This window comes from Seriola dumerili, unplaced genomic scaffold (genome assembly GCF_002260705.1).
Source record: "Seriola dumerili isolate Sdu_G_001 unplaced genomic scaffold, Sdu_1.0 BDQW01000035.1, whole genome shotgun sequence".
Classification (NCBI taxonomy): Eukaryota; Metazoa; Chordata; class Actinopteri; order Carangiformes; family Carangidae; genus Seriola; species Seriola dumerili.
Genome location: NW_019174290.1, coordinates 1,092,697 through 1,111,234, shown reverse-complemented (window position 1 = coordinate 1,111,234; position 18,538 = coordinate 1,092,697). Strand labels below are relative to the sequence as shown.

The following is an 18,538-nucleotide window of genomic DNA, read 5'->3' as shown; positions in this document are numbered from 1 at the left end:
ATCAGTCGACCAACCATTCGTTTGGATATTAGTTAAGAAACTGGGATTTTTATTAGCATTTCATTGGTTTTCATGCATGATCTTTGCATTGTGGAAAACAATTGGCATTTGTTCCAAAATATATCTCCAAGGTGGTTTGTGTTACTAAAGCGGTATTTTATATGTGAGTAAAGGATTTTCTTACATTTGATGATGCATGAGATGAATTCATTACATGAAAACAGGACAGTCAGTTCTAAAATGAGGGAGGTAAGATGACTCAGAGAAAAATTAGCTGACGATTTTTTTTAATTCCTGATCATACTAACTCTTAATTTCTGTTTTCTTAAAAGGCATCTACACCGATGAGGAAACACTGAGACCGATTCAACGATGGATCCTGGCAAATCTAACCTGGAGTTTTGACATCTGGACTTCTCAGATGATTCTACTGTATTCAACACTTCTCCACATGCACAATTTGGATCCATATTACCAAGCAGACAATGGAAAACTGATCTGAGACAGCAAATTGTCCCATAATCCATCTGGATTTTGGATTTTCTTAATTGTTTGGAAATTTCATTCATGTGGGATCAAGTTTACAACTGGGAAACGTCATGCGAACAGTACTCCAGGTTGGATGATTGTCTTTCTTCAGCACCGTCATGAATTCTGACCAGGATATCCCATTGGCTTGTCTAGCCAAAGGAAGACGACATGCAGACAGACTTATTTTTTCCCAGAAACTTGTGGCTTACACTGAAATGGAGTGAGACTTTAGATTTTTCTTTCTTCCACCTTTGGCTTGTAAAAAAAAAACAAAAAAAACAGCAGATCCAAACAAAGGTCATTAACCTCACACTGAACCTGGAGCCTCTGATTGGCACATAAATGCAGCTTTACTGTTTTGCAGCAGGAGGACGTCCGGTTTCAGCCTTCTGAGGTGTGGACAGAGCGTGAGCGAGGCAGTTGGCTGGCTAAGTCAGCTCCAATGGGGGCCGGTTGTGACCCGGTCTGACCCTGGTTTGACCTTGCAGTGACCTTTGACCTCTCCGGTCCTGGCTCTCCACCTGCTCTGCTGCCTGGGTTCGGGAACGCTCCGCCCTGGGGCGCAGAACGAGCCAATCAGAATGAAGAAGAGCCGCAGCGTGCTGTCGGTGACTGGAGAAGAGGTGAGCGTATAAACAACCAGGGATATACATGAGAAAACCTGCCAACTTCATCACTTGTTACAGGGCGAGTAGATACCAGGCAGAGCAGACTGACAGACTCCACTCTTTCTCTCTGTGTGTGTGTGTGTGTGTGTGTGTGTGTGTGTGTTTTCTTGAATGTCTACCATGACGTACAAACCTCATGACTTTCACACATCCAAGCTCCCTTTGTTCTTGTCGTCAGATTCTGTGAATGCACTCAAAAGTCAGAGTGGACAGTTTGTCTCCTCCTGCCCTCACTCACACTGAGCGAACCATTCAGTCTGTCACAGTCCTCTATGTAAAGGAGCTATTTTCTTTTAAAGGTAACGTCTTGGCTGAAGGACACAACACTATGCATTATTCAAGTGCTTTTTTATTGATTATGCTGAGCGGGTGTCCATACATTTGTGAATGTGTGTATACTGTATGCATGTATCTGTGTGTGTATGTGTGTGGATGTGAGCGTCTTTCCACATCTGGGTCTGGACGACATCAAACGCAGCATGGAAGCAACACGGCACTGTTGCCTAGCAACTGCTACCATTCCCCCAGTGTTTTGTTGCTACGGTACTGCAGTGCAGATCAGCCTCCAAGAGCTCAGTCTGTAGAGGCCTTATCCCAGAAACACACACACGCATGCATGTAGCCGAACACACACACAGTCACACATGCATGCAAGAACACATACATTGATAATTTATGGTCTTTGTTTTTGTGGAAATTTCTTCACTCATCAGAATTTAAAGATGACAAATCAACATGGTTTGGTAAATGTGCAAAAATGACAAGAGTGAATGATATGTCCTTTAAATTTTATCCCTAAATACAGTGCGTGTATATACAAAGAAAAAATGTTCTTTTATCCTCTGAGGATATATCTCTCTCGCTCCATTTCCCTGTTTTCCTCATCTGCCCTCTCTCCTGTCTCACAGGGCAATGACACAGACATAACAGGTGCTGGGGAGAAGGCGGAGTCATCTCGCTACAGCCGATCCTATACGTCTGGGGCCACGCTGGGGGCTGAGCTACGCAGAGGGAGGAGCAGAAGACTCTCGTCTAGTCTCCAGGTATTGAAAGGAAGCTTGGGCACATTAAGCAGGTCGGGGGCTGTGGAGCAAAAATGAGCCATGGGCCCCTGTTGACAGCCACCTTTCCTGTTTGTGCTCCACATACACTGCCTACAGTGCGTCAAAGTGAACAGAGCCATGTCAAAGCAACATGGACAGTACTTTACTGAATATTACAGCTAACCATTTTGAAAACTATGTTACTGTGTTTTACAAATTTTCCCAACATTGCACTGATCTACTGGTTTTTCTTAGATTCTATTATATTAACTCTTACTTGATAAATGCAGTCTGTGCTTCACATGCAGTATTTAACCATGCAACAATGATGCAACACTGTAAACATTGTATACAATATGATAAATTAAAGCTGTATACTACTAGATCTTAACGAATAGTTCAAATGACTGAATGTGAAAGGAGTCCCCTCGTAGTAACGGAGCTTCACTTATCCACTTTCGCTCATTGTTTCGGTTTCACAGCCTCCATTCGTTCTGTTTTGTTTCAGCTCATTGAAGCTGTTCATTAGCTATGATAAGCACCCTGTACACTACAAGCCCAGCACCAAAGAGCAGACAAAGTTAGTAGCTAGCTGGTGAATATAGTGGAACATTTAGCTTCTGAAGACGTATTTACCTTAAGAGTTGGCGAAGACCAAAACAAAGCTGAAAAAAGAGGAAATATTACTTTTGAATAATACAGGTGAACAAGAAACGTGACACCAACTGAATGATAATGTTGCTCCGTCTCAGCTTGATCTGTAAAAAGGGAATTGTTTGCTAACATGCAACTTTATAATGTCATGATATATCAGTGTTGTGTTTACAGCTTGTTAGGCTGCCCCCTAAGTGGGGAAAAAAACAGTTATTTCAACTTTAAGGTCACATTATCCGACCAAACAAGCTGTAAACAAGCTGAAGAAGCTGCCTCCAAGTGGCCAAGAATAAAAATTAATTAATCAAATCAAAGTTTTTATACAGTGGCTACTTGGAACTACATCTAAGCTATAAAACTTAAGTGAATGTATTTGAAAATGTGCAAAAAACATGCAAAAACATTGGCTAGACTAGAGTTACAGCAGTGCATAATGAATACATTTTTATAATGATAATTACCTTAAACCAGATGATAGTGAACCTGGACCTTTTGTGGCAGTTGCTTGCTTTGGTCATAATCCAGGCTTGTATGGAAGAGAGACTGAGTGTAAAAGCTGCTCTGAACACCTGCAAAGTGACAGGTGTCCACTATCCTCTATAATACAAACCTTACCTGCCAACTCTGCAGGTGCCCTGCTGGCTCCGCCCTCGGGATCGCACCCGTTCACCAGAGGTCCTGAGCAATGTGTCACGTCCCACAACTCTTCCTCTCCGGATCCCACCACGCATCTCCATTACGCAGGCAGACACTGACAGGTTGACACACAATTAAACCTTTCTTCATTCTCCCGATTTCACCTTACAGTAAAACTCTGCAGGATGTTTCATTTCTGTCCTCTACGATCACCACTCCTCCTCTTCCAGTTATGAAGCAGAAAATGGCGTTTCACCAGGTCACACCCCTCTGGGCTCGCAGAGTCCAGGCCTCACCCTGCACACCTCCTTCCCCCAGGGCCAGAGAAGAGAGTCCTTCCTCTACCGCTCCGACTCGGACTACGACATGTCACCCAAAACGGTCTCACGTAACTCCTCCCTCGCCAGCGAAGGGTGAGGCTCAGGAGGAAAGACTGAAAGAATGAGTGGGAGGGAGAGGGGGAGGGGAAGTATGTATGTGTGCACTGAAATGTTGATATTTTCATGAGAAATATTCCTGTCACCTCTGACTCCCTGTTTCTCTTTTCCAACTCTTTCAACTGTCACTCCTCCTCATAGGCACACAGGAGAGGACTTCATTGTCACACCTTTTGCTCAAGTGAGTTTACTTTAGAGATAAGTCATTTGTTTAGATAAATGGACATATATATTGTGTAAAAAGTTTCATGCTACTTTCAGTAAATGATTTCTCAGCTAATTATGTATAATTTTAACCCAAAGATTTGGTATATATCCTGATGTCTCATGACACTGTTTGATGATTTTAGGTACTGGCCAGTTTGCGATCAGTACGGAGCAACTTCACCATCCTTGCAAACGTCTCCACACCAACAGTCAAGTCAGTATCAATCATTATTGCCCTGAAATGTCCCACTAATGCACAATATGATAGTATGTTGTCCTTTGTGTAAACGGTCAAAGAGGAAGTTCAGACTTCTTAAATCAGACTGATAACAATCTACTTAATACAGCATATGACCTAAAAATGCCACTACTGACATACTCATGCATACATTTTATGACTACAGTTGCATCATTAGGTGACTCATACAGTCTGGGGCAGTAGTCATACAGTACTACAGTGCACTCGTTCTCAGCACCTCCAAACACCTGCTTCTACCCACAGTCCCCTGCAGCTGCAGAAAGGTGGACTTGACATTGACATTAAATGCAGATTATTATTCCCATCTCAAACATTCTTACATGTCATACTGAATGAAGAAATGAAAAGAAATCAAACAAGCACCTTTCTTAAGTTAAAGAGAGACAGAGAGAGAGAAACTTGTATGTTGTATCTTCTATGCACCCTCTGTTCAATTCAATTCATTATAACTTTGTTTATCCCTTAAATAAAGTCAAAGCCCATATACTTAAAAAATATGTGGAACTGGTAACAGACACATAAATAAATAACTATAAATACCTTTAAACAAACAATATAAAATGATAGACAAAGTAATGAGGCTGCTGTGAACTTCTCCTTGCTGGTCTAACTAACCACTGTGTTTTTTAGGAGGTCTCCTCTGGGTGGAGTGTGCGTCAGTCCCAGGGCGACGCTATCAGATCAGCAGTACCAGCAGCTCGCCCTGGACACGCTGGAGGAACTGGACTGGTGCTTGGACCAGCTGGAGACCATTCAGACACATCGCTCTGTCAGCGAAATGGCTTCCAACAAGGTACACAAGGATCAGACTGCATTTCTTTTATGCCTCAATATGTATTTTGACACTTTTTATACAATTAAAAAGTATTACATATATTTATCAGTTAGTTGTAATGACTTCCTGTCATTTCTAATTAATTCATTGTTCAACTGTGAAACATTTACATATCTGTCAAAATTTTTGAATAACAAAATTTGAGTTTAAAAAAACATAAAATTATTGCCTAAAATGTTTGTCTTCTACATATTAGCTATAGTTTTTTATGCTCAAATACTTGTTGTATATTGTTATAGGCCTCCACTGTAAACCATTCTGTAGCTAAAAGCTAAAATCAAATGCATGTTTACCAGGGACATGTACCACCTTTCTATCAGCACTATGACCAGTGCAACTTTAAACCTTGGGACTTACTTAATACCCCAAAACAGACTACAGTATATTAAATATTAGCTCTAGGTCTTTACTGAAAACTGACAGATTGCTTCTGTTTTGTTCTCTTTCCAACACAGTTTAAGAGAATGCTGAACAGAGAGCTGTCCCACCTGTCAGAGATGAGTCGCTCTGGTAACCAGGTGTCTGAATACATCTCCAGCACCTTCCTGGGTGAGTGGGACCAGAATCTGATCTCCGTCCAAACCATATTTATGACCTTTAACAATAAATCCTTACGCGTGTGTTTGCGTTTTCCCATCAATCTGTAGACAAGCAGAATGAGGTGGAAATTCCGTCTCCAACCCTGAAAGACAAACCTATGAGTCACATCAGTGGAGTGAGGAAACTGTCTCACAGCTCCAGCCTCTCCAGCACATCAATGCCTCGCTTCGGTGTCAACACAGACCACGAGGACGAGCTTGCCAAGGTCTTGTTGTCTGTCTGGTGTTCTCTGACTCACATAAAATAAGTTACACAATCCCTGTTCAGATGTTCTTTGAACATTTGATTCTTTCCCAGTAAACAGTTTTATTCAAAAGCTTCTTTGTCTCCTCCAGCAGTACAGAGCACAGTACAAGTGTCCTCTGTACTTCTTAAAAAACATAATAGAATATCATCATACATTAGGTTATAATTATTTTACTGAAAAGGCCTCTCAATAACACATTGTGCAAACATTTGTTAAGTTCATGTCTGCATCACATACAGAAGGAAATTCTCACTGAATCTTTTATTATGCCTCTGTCTGCTTGTTAGAGCTCGGCGCCTCATTGTTTAATTTCATCCAGTCTGTAGAACCAAATGTTTGGAGAGCCCACAGTAGGATGGAGACCGTCTCTTAGCTCTGCATCTTCATGAAGCAGCGCATGAGTCAGATGAGACCGTTCCAGATACAAATATAAATGATTTATGGTTTTTCATTGTAAGTAACAGAGGCTGCAGATATTCCCAGTACATCTCTTGACACCCTTTCACTGAATGATCAAGGTTATTTTTAGTGACATGAAAGAGATGTGCGCTTTGTGGTCACTGTTATTTTCATTATCGAATAATATGACTATTATTTTCTCAATCAACCATCAGGAAATTGTGAAAAAACTTGTGAAGATGCCCAAACACTTCAAACCCAAAGGTGTTAAGTTTACTATGATTGATTTTACTATGATTCATACTTAGAAGCTGGAATCAGTGATTTTTTTTGTTCATCTGGTTCAACATATGGATAGGTTTCATTGGTTGTTTTGTTTTTTTTTCAGTTTAATCATATGGGATTCTGACATTATGCCTGATGGTTAAATTTGATTTATTATGTCTCCCTGCCTTTAATTCTTCTGTAAATTTAAATGTCTTGAAACCCTCTGAACAACTCTGCTTGAGACGCTTTCAAAATAAATCCATCCTATGTTTTAGAAGACGTGCGTAAGCTCTTAATGAAGCTTTCAGTGTGTTTGGGCTGTTATGATTTGTAGAATCTTTTTGTTTTTGTGACTCATCACTTAATATATGTTTATTGTGTCTGTGCTGTTTAACCAGGAGCTGGAGGATCTGGACAAGTGGAGCTTTAACATATTCAGAGTAGCAGAATTCTCCAACAACAGACCCCTCAGCTGCATCATGTACACCATCTTCCAGGTAAACAAAACGAGTGCGAGTGCGAGTGGGAGTGCAAGTGCGTGGCGTCCTTCTCACCTGCAGCCTTCGGGTGTTTGCTGCCGATGTGCACGACGTACTCCCGGTGGAGTGTGTGTGAAGTTCTGACTCCTCTCCTCTTCCTCAGGAGCGCGAGTTGCTGAAGACGTTTCGTATCCCGGTCGACACCTTTGTCACTTATGTGATGACCCTCGAGGACCATTACCATGGAAACGTAGCATACCACAACAGCCTCCATGCTGCAGATGTCACCCAGTCCACACACGTCCTCCTCTCCACACCTGCTCTTGATGTATGTAGACGTGCACTCTCTTTCTCTCACACACACACTTCATGCTTCCAGCTTCCAGGATGAGCTGCTTTTCCTTTTTATTTATTTTAATTTTCATCATTCTGAGTTCCCTGTATTGACTTTTACTTTTAATACTTTAAGTACATTTTTTTTCAAGGCGGGACTTGTAATGCGGAGTTTAATTTGTAAAAGACTTGCAATTAAGTAATTTTTATTGTGTGGTATTGGTACTTATTATTTTCTACATGCACGTGGGCACACACACACACACACAGAGAGAGGCAGGTTTGCGACAGATCTGGCCTCCCTCCCTGCCCAGGTCAGTCATGGGAAAATTTCTTATTATTCTGTCTCGGATTGACAAAAATACACCTCCTTTATAGAATACAATGAAGTGCAGCACAATAGAAATTTATTATCAAACCAAAGCTGGAAAATTATTCATGGCCTCACCCACAACACAGCCATAAATGTTTAAAGACAAGAAGTCACATGGAAAAAGAACATGAGAACCAAGGATGACTGTTGAGGCGTTCAGTTAAACATTCACAAACACCTTTTTTATTACGGTAAAACAAGGTAAAAAACTACATTACATGGTGACATTAGTAACATGTGAAACATGATCCGGATATTGTTTATTTTCACATGTAAGGACACAAGACACAAAAATTAAACAAAAGGAGGAGGTAGAACACAAAATCAAAACAAGGAGGAGTTTGAATCTTGTTTCAACGACAGAGTAACTGTCTTGCAAATAGTATTTTTTAAAATCAGGTTTTAATCTTATATTGTAACACAGATAATCATTCCTCTCCTGCCACATCCTGTCCCGTGCAGGCCGTCTTCACCGACCTGGAGATCCTCGCCGCTCTGTTCGCTGCAGCTATCCATGATGTGGACCACCCTGGAGTTTCCAATCAGTTCCTCATCAACACCAGTGAGTCCAGACACACACGCACACACAGTAAAAACGTGTGTAGGTATTTGCACCAAACAGTTTTCACACCTTTTCCTCTGTCCCTCCTCTCTGTGCTCAGACTCAGAGCTGGCCCTCATGTATAACGATGAGTCAGTTTTGGAGAACCATCATCTCGCCGTGGGCTTCAAGCTTCTGCACCAGGAAAACTGTGACATTTTCCAAAACCTCACCAAGAGACAGCGCCAGAGCCTTCGCAAGCTTGTCATCGACATGGTGAGGAGCTCCTTTACCACGACTCGCACAACATCACTGAAAGTATAAACAAACACTTCTTTAACTCCTGCGTGGGTTACTTTTGGTTTGTTAGCTGTGGTCCCTCTGTGGCGTCTTTTCATTGCTCTCACTTATCATTTGATGGTGTTAGATTTGTCTTAATAGTTTTATCTGCTGTTAGGTTGTCTTCAGGTGCCAGTTTATGTCTCTAGGGTTTAATCTCATTTATTTCTCTGTTCAAGCTTGTGCAGCTGCATTTTGTTTAATTCTGATCTTCTGAATATTTTGCGCTCTTTGTTTTTTGCTGTTATAACACTATAACACTTTTGAGTTTCTTTTGATTAGCTTTTCACTATCACTGATCCTCCATAAACTCACCATTTTCTGACCTTTTTTGGGCATATTTCACATGCTATATTTCTGCATTTTTGTGCTTTGTTCCTCTCACTGTTTGGAAGTGAATGGGGCTACATTTCAAAAGGGTTCAGGATTTAGCAACATTTATTGGTTGTTTTGTAACTGTCCGTCAGTCTTGACAAAGTAGATTAGCTGAGTTTCTAGGTTAACTCTTTATGACCTCTGATTGTTGTTTATTTAATGAATGAATATTTAATGCTATGGAGAAATATTGTTTGATTTGAATCAGTTTTTTCCAGCGGCTTTAAATTCAAGCTAAAACCAAAATAAAATCTAAAATATTTTTCTCTGCAGCTGTTCAGAAACCTTTTTAACACTGGTCTCTCTTTTTAATCTCTGGTCTCACTGAGTCTCTACAATAATGCAATAATTTATGAAAGTGCTTTTAACAGGAGCAGGTCTATAAAACAGTAGATTTTGAGAGGCAGCTACTGTTTTAAAACTAAAAGTTAACTGAATCTGAATGTACTCACATCACATACTGTCCCTATTTTCAGCTTAAACATGTTTGAGTTTAGTTTTTATTTGGCGGTTTAGGACAGAGAACAGTTTGGAATCTTTGCTTTAATCCTAGTTTTGTCTTTCTCTCCGTCTGTCTACAGGTGCTGGCCACAGACATGTCCAAACACATGACCCTGCTGGCTGATCTGAAGACCATGGTGGAGACCAAGAAGGTGACGAGCTCTGGTGTGCTCCTCCTGGACCACTACACAGAACGAATACAGGTAACCCGTCATCTGCACAAGCCAGTTCGGTGCTTCACACAGTCGTGCCTGTAAACTAAGAACGTCTCATGAAATCTAAACAGTTTGATATTGTTGCATGTGTGTAGGTATTGAGGAACATGGTGCACTGTGCAGACCTGAGCAACCCCACCAAAACGTTACCGTTGTACAGACAGTGGACGGAGAGGATCATGGAGGAGTTTTTTCGACAGGGTGACAAAGAGCGAGAGAGGGGGATGGAGATCAGCGCCATGTGTGACAAACACACTGCGTCTGTGGAGAAGAGCCAGGTAACGTTTGATCTCATCCTCCTCTTTAAATGTCTCTTTGTTGATTCAGTTCATCTAAAAAGATGAATGGTCGTCTTTGCTGTGTCATTGCGAAGTTGTGTAATGTCACAGTGGTTGGGGAAATCGCAAATTTCATGGTGATGATCATGTGAAATGACACCACACAGGAAGCCAGCGCCAGCAAAGAGGAACAGTGATTCTCACAAACAGTGAGCTTTTTCCTGAAAACACCATAAACTGCATCTTCAAAAAGTGCAATTTGAGTTGAGTCAACACTTCGGGCAGTCGTTCAAACTCTAACCTGTTGAGTGCAGTGAAACAGTATGAAGGGTTGTAGCATCTAAGCAATACATTTCCAAATTTAAACAAAAGCTGCTGAAAAGCAAAACCTCGATTTGAACCTGCAGAAACTGTTTACTGCTACATCTTGGTATTAATTAGACAGTTGGCAACAACTAATTATAAAGTGTTTAAGTGTTTTTTTTAATTAGTTTAATCATTTGTTCATATCACTAATGGTTGTAAACACATCTGTAAATTTTTTAATTTAAATCAGTTGACATTTACACTAAATTTTCTGTAGCGTGTATAACTCAAACTCTTGATTTTACTTGATCAATAACGCTGATGGAGCCTGTAACAAAGATATTTGTCAGTTGAATCCATGTTTCTATTTATTTTGTTTTGCATTGGTACAGGAAAGAGACAAACTTGGCAGTACACAATTTTCATTGTCCCCCAACAGAAACAGAAACAAAAAAACTTTTCATAAATCTGGCAGGAAAATTACTTCTGGAATAACTTATGATAAACTCTGGCAATGATTAATGTTTTGTTAAATTTTGGATACATGTATGACGAATGCATTTCTGTTTCAACGTCCAGCTGGCAGTGGCTACGGTCAGATCCCCCTCTTGATCTCCATGAAGTTAAACAGTGACATCTTCCCGTGTCAAGTTTGTGGTTACTGATTCTGTGCTTGGTTAAAAAAAAATCTTCTTTTGTTTTGAGATAATCTGCCAGTTGGACTTCCCTGTGCTTTAAAGGAATAGTTCGACTTCGCTGGAATGTACTCAAATACTGTACTACTGTATTTATTATTTTAAAATCACCCCACCCCAAATAAATCCAGTCCAAATTAACTAAAGGAAGCAAATAAGTGTAGAACTATTCCTTTAACTTCACCTAAAGCCTGGGGGAAATCCAAAGTCTTAACCACGTGCTTCTCCTTCTTCTCCAGGTGGGTTTCATCGACTACATCGTCCACCCGCTGTGGGAGACGTGGGCCGACCTGGTGCACCCAGACGCCCAGGAGCTGCTGGACACGCTGGAGGAGAACAGGGAGTGGTACCTGAACACCATGCCCCAGTCTCCCTCACCTCCCCCGGACAGACACCACCAGCATGACCGCTTCCAGTTCGAAATCACCCTGGAGGACCTGGAGCACAACAACCACAACCACGTGCACCTGAGGAACAGCGGCGACGGCAGCGATGCGGACGGAACGCAGGACGACCAGGCGGAGCCGAACGGCGAGGAGCAGAACCACACAGAAACTGAGAAAGAGGAAGACGAGGAGAATCACAACAGCAAACAGAACGGAGTCCAGGACGAAGAGGAGGAGGAGGAGGAGGTGCAGGAGAACTCCGCACATGAGGAACAGGGAGAGGAACAAGAAGAAGGAGGGCAGACAGATGAAATAGAAAAAGAAGAGGAAGTTAATGATGTAGTGGAAGATGAGCAAAATCAGGAGGAGGAGGCTGGCGAAGAAGGTGGAGAAAATGAGGAGGCAAAGGAAGATGAAGGTGAGGAAAACATAGAGAAAGAAGAGACAGAAGGGGAAACAGACGGAGAGAAAGAAGAGACAGAAGGGGAAATAGATGGAGAAAAAGAAGGTGAGGGGGAAGAGGAAACTGAAAATGAGGAGGCTGAAGTGGAGGAAAACAGGGAAGAGGAGTTGGAGGAGAATGCAGAGGAAAATGAGAATGAGGAGAAAGAGGAAGAAGAAGAGGCAGAAGTAGAGGATAAAGCTGAGGAAGAGGAGGGAGAGACTGAAGAAAATGTAGAAGATGAAGGAGAATTGGAAGAAGCAGAAGAGGAGGAAGAAGGGGAGGAGGAGGCGCCAGCTGAGGAAGAAGAGGAAGAGGAAAGTTAGTTGGGTGTAAAATCACAAATAAACCGAATCAGTGAGGAAAATTTAAGAAGAGACAAAGACGTGCATAAGGAAATGCAGAGAGGCTTCGACAGTCAGCAGTATGACGGAGGAGGACAAAGAGATGAAGACGACGTGCTCTGTGACCTGCTCAGATACAGACGTCCTAAACGAACTTCACAGCTCACAGACCGACAGTAGAGCAGCGGACACAAAAACAAAAACCTTCCCGGGAACAAACAGGTTGTTATAGCGTCTTGATCAACTGGTAGTGATAGAAAGACTAGAGTCTTCATCGCCAAGTATCTGTACATCCATCACTGCCGTCGGGGATAAACTGGGGACGATAATTAAAAAGGAGGGGGGGGGGGGGGGGGGGGGGGACCTGTTTTATCGACCTTTTGTAGCTCCTGAAATCTGAGAAAAAACCCTGAATACATGCATATAATTGCGTGCCTGTTTCTCGGTCTCATGGATTATTACCCATCGTCAATGTAACACACACACACACACACAGTGACTCATTAGACTCAAGAAACACTGTTTAAAGAATGTCAACTTCCTCTGTTTGTCAGAAAAGAGAAAAAAAATGCAAAAAAAAAAAAAAGTCTGGAAAGTGTAGTCTGTCGTCTTATATTTACTACAAAAACTTTCCACTCGTAAGCAGGATGCTGAGAACACACCGTCGGGCTCTGGTCTAGGAACAGTTCAATGTCCTCACATACTAACCTTAAAGCAACAATGCTGGATTTCTGAAACCACTTCTGAACAATAGCTGGACCGTTTTTCTCAAAGTGGAAACATTCACAGTCCAGCTCAAAAGGCTGACTTGTTGTACGTGTCGATGTCGGTCCCTGTTTAAATAAATAAATAAAAAAAAGAAAACACCCAGTACTCATCCAGTTACAGCAGCGTCACCTCTCCCAGACTGTGTGACTTTGATTCCCGGGTGAATTGTGCCAAACTGTCCCACGACCAGCACTGAGCAATTCAGCCGTCCTCCAACCAGGACGGCTACTCGTCCATGAAGCAATGAACTGTGGGACCAGGCTAACGGGTGTGTGATGGTCTTCCACAAGTCCCTTTTTTTTTTCGTTTTGTTTTTTTTTGTTTTTGTAAAAATGGTATTTGGCACTTTATCTAACACCCCTGTTACATATATGTACATAATAAACATGTATTTTAATCTGCTGATGTCATAATAAATATGATCAATGAAGTTAATGGATGGTGTTTTCAGTTACAAGCAACTTTCCTCTAGTAGTAGATTTTTTGGAAACACTCAGCAGTTTATTAGGAACACCCAGCTAAAACTAATGAAGTCTGACACAACAATCATGCAATATAAACTGCAAACTGAGTGTATTTTATCTGTCAATAATTTCCTTCCTTAGTGCTGTAGCTGGAACAAATAATTGGCATCAATTCACTCTTCAATTTTCAAGCAAAAAAGCCCCAAATTCTTTGTTTCCAGCTTCTCAAATATGAGCATATTTGTTTTCTTAAAATCTTGTATTACTGTCTGTGTTTTTGTTTTAGATTATCGGTGGACAAATAGAGCAATATGAAGGCCTCACTGTACAGTCTGGGGAATTGTTACAGGTATTTAACAAAAACATTTCACAAAATGATTAAGAAAATAATGAGTGGATGAATCAATTATCAGAATAATAATTCCTCCAATTCACAGTGTTGTCTTTAGAGCTGAAATGATTTATCTAATTATCTCATACAGTCAGATTAATCCATCTAAAAAAAAGAAATCCTTCTATATCACTATAGACTGAAGTATAATTGAGGGTCAGTTGAGGGCGATATTTCAGGGTGATTATATTTACAGAAAAAATGGGATGATTTGGTGAGACAGAATTTGAGACTATCCGATAATATCAGATTTCTCATTTATTGATGAGCAACGGACTGCTGAACTGACAGGCAGGAGGCAGACGAGCATTCAAAGAAAAGAGATTAGCCTTAAATCCTCTGACAAAACCTTAAGTGCAGTTTGTTTTGACAATTATAGATGCTCATAAAGCTTCACAGCATAAGACGAGTGATCGGGAAACACTGATCTGGTCACATTAACAAATAAACAGAGACTTGGTAAGAATCAACAGAAGCCTCAACGAACCGCAACTTTCACAAAACTTACATTCATTTAGAAAAAAGCTGCAAAATAAATAAGACCAAAGCGAATTAAGATACAGAAGAAATGTACTGCAATGACAGGAAACAGGCAGAGTACAACAAAACAGACGTTTCTGAGGGACACAAAAACTGATGAACATGCTACTAATTAGTAAAAGGCAACTAACAGGTGAAGCAATATCAGAAGTAATATCAGAAACGCACAATCATCATGTTAAAACTAAAACACGACTTTCTTTGCTTGTTCTTGTAAAAATTAACATTGGGTTAAAGTTGCAGTGTTTCGGTAATTGCATCTTTACGCACTGTAAAATTGAAAAATGTCTCCTCATTTGCTCATGCTTATCTATTTGCAACATTTAGAGTTGTTTTCTAAATGTTGCCTATGATTTGTGAAAGCAGTGAAAGATCTTTCCTTCATTTATTTTTTAAGTAAGCAGTGCTATTTAGCCTTCGTACAAATGAGCACTCTGATGTCACCTTTTATGAAAAAAGGCTAAATTCAAAATACAATAATCAGCTTGTGTAAAATGTGACATCGATCCAATCGTACTGTTACATGTTTCATTCATCTCCCACCTAAAAGCAGAAAATGTCAACTTGAAACAACTCAAATCCACACAAATACAAACTCTTTATGTCTTAAAGAGTTTGTATTTGCAAACTCTTTAAGACACATAGTCCTTCAGGCAGCCATGTCGTGCAGAACTTAATTAAAATAAATACATATTCAAGAATATTTCCATCTCAAGGCACTTTGGGAATTTTGAATGTCAGATGTGCATAAAAGCAAATAAATACTTTCATATGTAACCACATATGAAATTCACATGTATCCAGCTACATGCCAACACATACATGGACTCTACAAATAGGCAGCAGTCACAATAACAGCACTAAGACAAAAGCAGAATACTGAACCCTGAAACGTGTACAATCAGGGATGTACCAAACCCACCTGACATGACACACCTGTACCTTCTGATGTATGAAGTAGAGTTTGCCCATCTTTTTAGAGTAATATGTCTTTCTGAGATTACATCTTGCATCATGCATGCTGTAAATTATGAAATGATGCAGAAAAGTCATATGTCTGTTAATACAGACTTCATATTTGCTTGTTGTGGTGGTTGTTTACCTCATGATGACTGACTCCAGGTGTGTGTTGCTTGTTTCCCACCTTTTTGTAGATCTTTTCTCTCTTTGGCTCCACTTTACTATCTGTCCTCAAAATCTAGGTTTGAGTTCCTGTGCAATTTTTTACATCCATGTGTCTGAAGTTTTCAGTGGCCAATCAAAAACGTCCAGTCCGGGAAGTTGTCGATCTCTCCCGTCTCATTCAGCTGTTGATCGCCGTGTGTCAGTGTCAGCTTGTAGCGTAGACGCACTTTACGCTGAAAAGAAAAAACATTTTTTTTAAATGAGGTACTATGACTTCTTTAATGCTTTACTATGCTCTGACATTTGACACTTTACTATATCATGACTTCCCAGGCCTGGGGCCTATGTGGAGTTTGCATGTTCTCCCTGTGCCTGCGTGGGTTCTCTCTGGGTACTCCGGCTTCCTCCCACAGTCCAAAGACACATTACGTTTATTGAAGACTCTAATGCCTTACACTACTATGACATTTTTATGCCTTACTATACTATGACTTTTTATGCCTTACTATACTATGTCGTTTTTATGACTTTTTATGCCTTATTATATTATGACGTTTTTATGCCTTGCTATACTATGACTTTTTATGCCTTTTTATGCCTTACTATACTATGTTTGTATTCCTTACTATACTATGACATTTTTATGACTTTTTATGTCTTATTATATTATGACGTTTTTATGACTTTTTATGCCTTAATATACTATTATATTTGTATTCCTTATTATACTATGTCGTTTTTATGACTTTTTATGTCTTATTATATTATGACGTTTTTGTGACTTTTTATGCCTTAATATACTATTATATTTGTATTCCTTACTATACTATGTCGTTTTTATGACTTTTTATGCCTTACTATTCTATGACGTTTTTATGACTTTTTATGCCTTATTATATTATGACTTTTTATGCCTTAATATACTATTATATTTGTATTCCTTAATATACTATGTCGTTTTTATGACTTTTTATGCCTTAAATTACTATGACGTTTTTATGACTTTTTATGCCTTACTGTACTATGTTTTTATGACTTTTTTTGCCTTACTATATTATGACTTTTTATGCCTTAATATACTATGATGTTTGTATTCCTTACTATACAATGACTTTTTATGCCTTACTATACTATGTTTTTATTACTTTTTATGCCTTACTGTACTGTGATGTTTTTGTACCTTACTATACTATGACTTTTTATACCTTAAAATACTATGATGTTTGTATTCCTTACTATACAATGACTTTTTATGCCTTACTATACTATGACTTTTTATGCCTTACTATACTATGACTTTTTATACCTTAAAATACTATGATGTTTGTATTCCTTACTATACAATGACTTTTTATCTTGTCTTGCTATACTATGTCGTTTTTACAACTTTTTATGCCTTATTATATTATGACGTTTTTATGCCTTCCTATACTATGTAGTTTTCATGCCTTACTATACTATGTCATTTTTATGACTTTTCATGCCTTAAAATACTGACGTTTTTGTGACTTTTTTTGCTTTACTATACTGAGTTTTTATGACTTTTTATGCTGTCCTATACTATGTTGTTTTTATGCCTTACTATACTGTGATGTTTTTATGACTTTCTATGCCTTAATTTAATATGAAGTTTTTATGACTTACTGTAATGTTGTTTTATTATGCCTTTGAATACAATGACTTTTTATATCTTACAATACTGTGATGTTTCTGTGCCTTATTATACTATGAATTTGTATACCTTACTATACTATGTTATTTTTATGACTTTTTATGCCTTACTATACTATGTTGTTTTTATGACTTTTTATGCCTTACTATACTATGTTGTTTTCATGCCTTACTATACTATGATTTTTTTTTATGACTTTCTATGCCTTAATTTAATATGAAGTTTTTATGACTTACTGTAATGTTGTTTTATTATGCCTTTGAATACAATGACTTTTTATATCTTACAATACTGTGATGTTTCTGTGCCTTATTATACTATGAATTCGTATACCTTACTATACTATGACTTTTTATGCCTTACTATACTATGATGTTTTTATGACTTTCTATGCCTTAATTTAATATGAAGTTTTTATGACTTACTGTAATGTTGTCTTATTATGCCTTTGAATTCAATGACTTTTTATATCTTACAATACTGTGATGTTTCTGTGCCTTATTATACTATGAATTCGTATACCTTACTATACTATGTCGTTTTTATGACTTTTTATGCCTTACTATACTATGATGTTTTTATGACTTTTTATTCCTTAATATAACTTTTTATGCCCTACTATACTATGACTTTTTATGCCTAACTATATTATGTCGTTTTTATGACTTTTTATGGCTTACTATACTATGACGTTTTTTTGACTTTTTATGACATACTATACTATGACTTTTTGCGTACGATATTATGTCGTTTTTGTGCCTTACTATACTATGACGTTTTTATGACTTTTTATGCCTTACTATACTATGACTGTCGCCTTGTCCAGCTGAAGCCCCCCACCCATTTTTATGAATTTCATGATACTGTATTAATAAAGATTGTTCCTTTTTGTACACTATCCCTTCCCTCTGTGTGTTTATTCAAGGGTTCTGACATTTTTAGCACTTATTGCTGGAGTAAACCCACATTTATTACACTATACTATGACTATTTATGCCTTAAAATACTATGATGTTTTTGTGACTTTTAATGCCTTACTATACTATGTCGTTCTTATGACTTTTTATGCCTTACTGTACTATGTCGTTTTTATGACGGTTTATGCCTTACTATACTATGTTGTTTTTATGACTTTTTATGCCTTACTAAACTATGACTTTTGACTTTTTATGCCTTACTATACTATGA

The 18,538-nt window shown here is 39.0% G+C and overlaps 2 protein-coding genes across 3 annotated transcripts in view; one reads left to right on the top strand and one right to left on the bottom strand.

Annotated features, from left to right (window-relative positions):
* Positions 1-1,112: 1,112 nt before the first annotated feature.
* Positions 1,113-12,693, top strand: LOC111216521 (cAMP-specific 3',5'-cyclic phosphodiesterase 4B-like). The gene is made up of 16 exons (XM_022738049.1): positions 1,113-1,160; positions 3,157-3,164; positions 3,763-3,945; positions 4,111-4,150; positions 4,320-4,390; positions 5,066-5,228; positions 5,726-5,819; positions 5,918-6,075; positions 7,182-7,280; positions 7,426-7,590; positions 8,431-8,530; positions 8,631-8,785; positions 9,805-9,927; positions 10,035-10,217; positions 11,458-11,654; positions 12,264-12,693. The coding sequence occupies exons 1-16, from the start codon at positions 1,113-1,115 to the stop codon at positions 12,370-12,372; spliced, it is 1,896 nt and encodes a 631-aa protein (XP_022593770.1). The 3' UTR covers positions 12,373-12,693.
* Positions 12,694-14,565: 1,872 nt separating this feature from the next.
* LOC111216520 (ADP-ribosylation factor-binding protein GGA3-like) overlaps positions 14,566-18,538 on the bottom strand; it is a 16,939-nt gene continuing 12,966 nt past the window's right edge. For both annotated transcript variants that reach the window (XM_022738047.1, XM_022738048.1), the window contains one exon: positions 14,566-15,911. In XM_022738047.1, the coding sequence (XP_022593768.1) occupies positions 15,801-15,911 (111 nt within the window). In that variant the 3' untranslated portion in view covers positions 14,566-15,800. The remainder of the gene's footprint in view (positions 15,912-18,538) is intronic.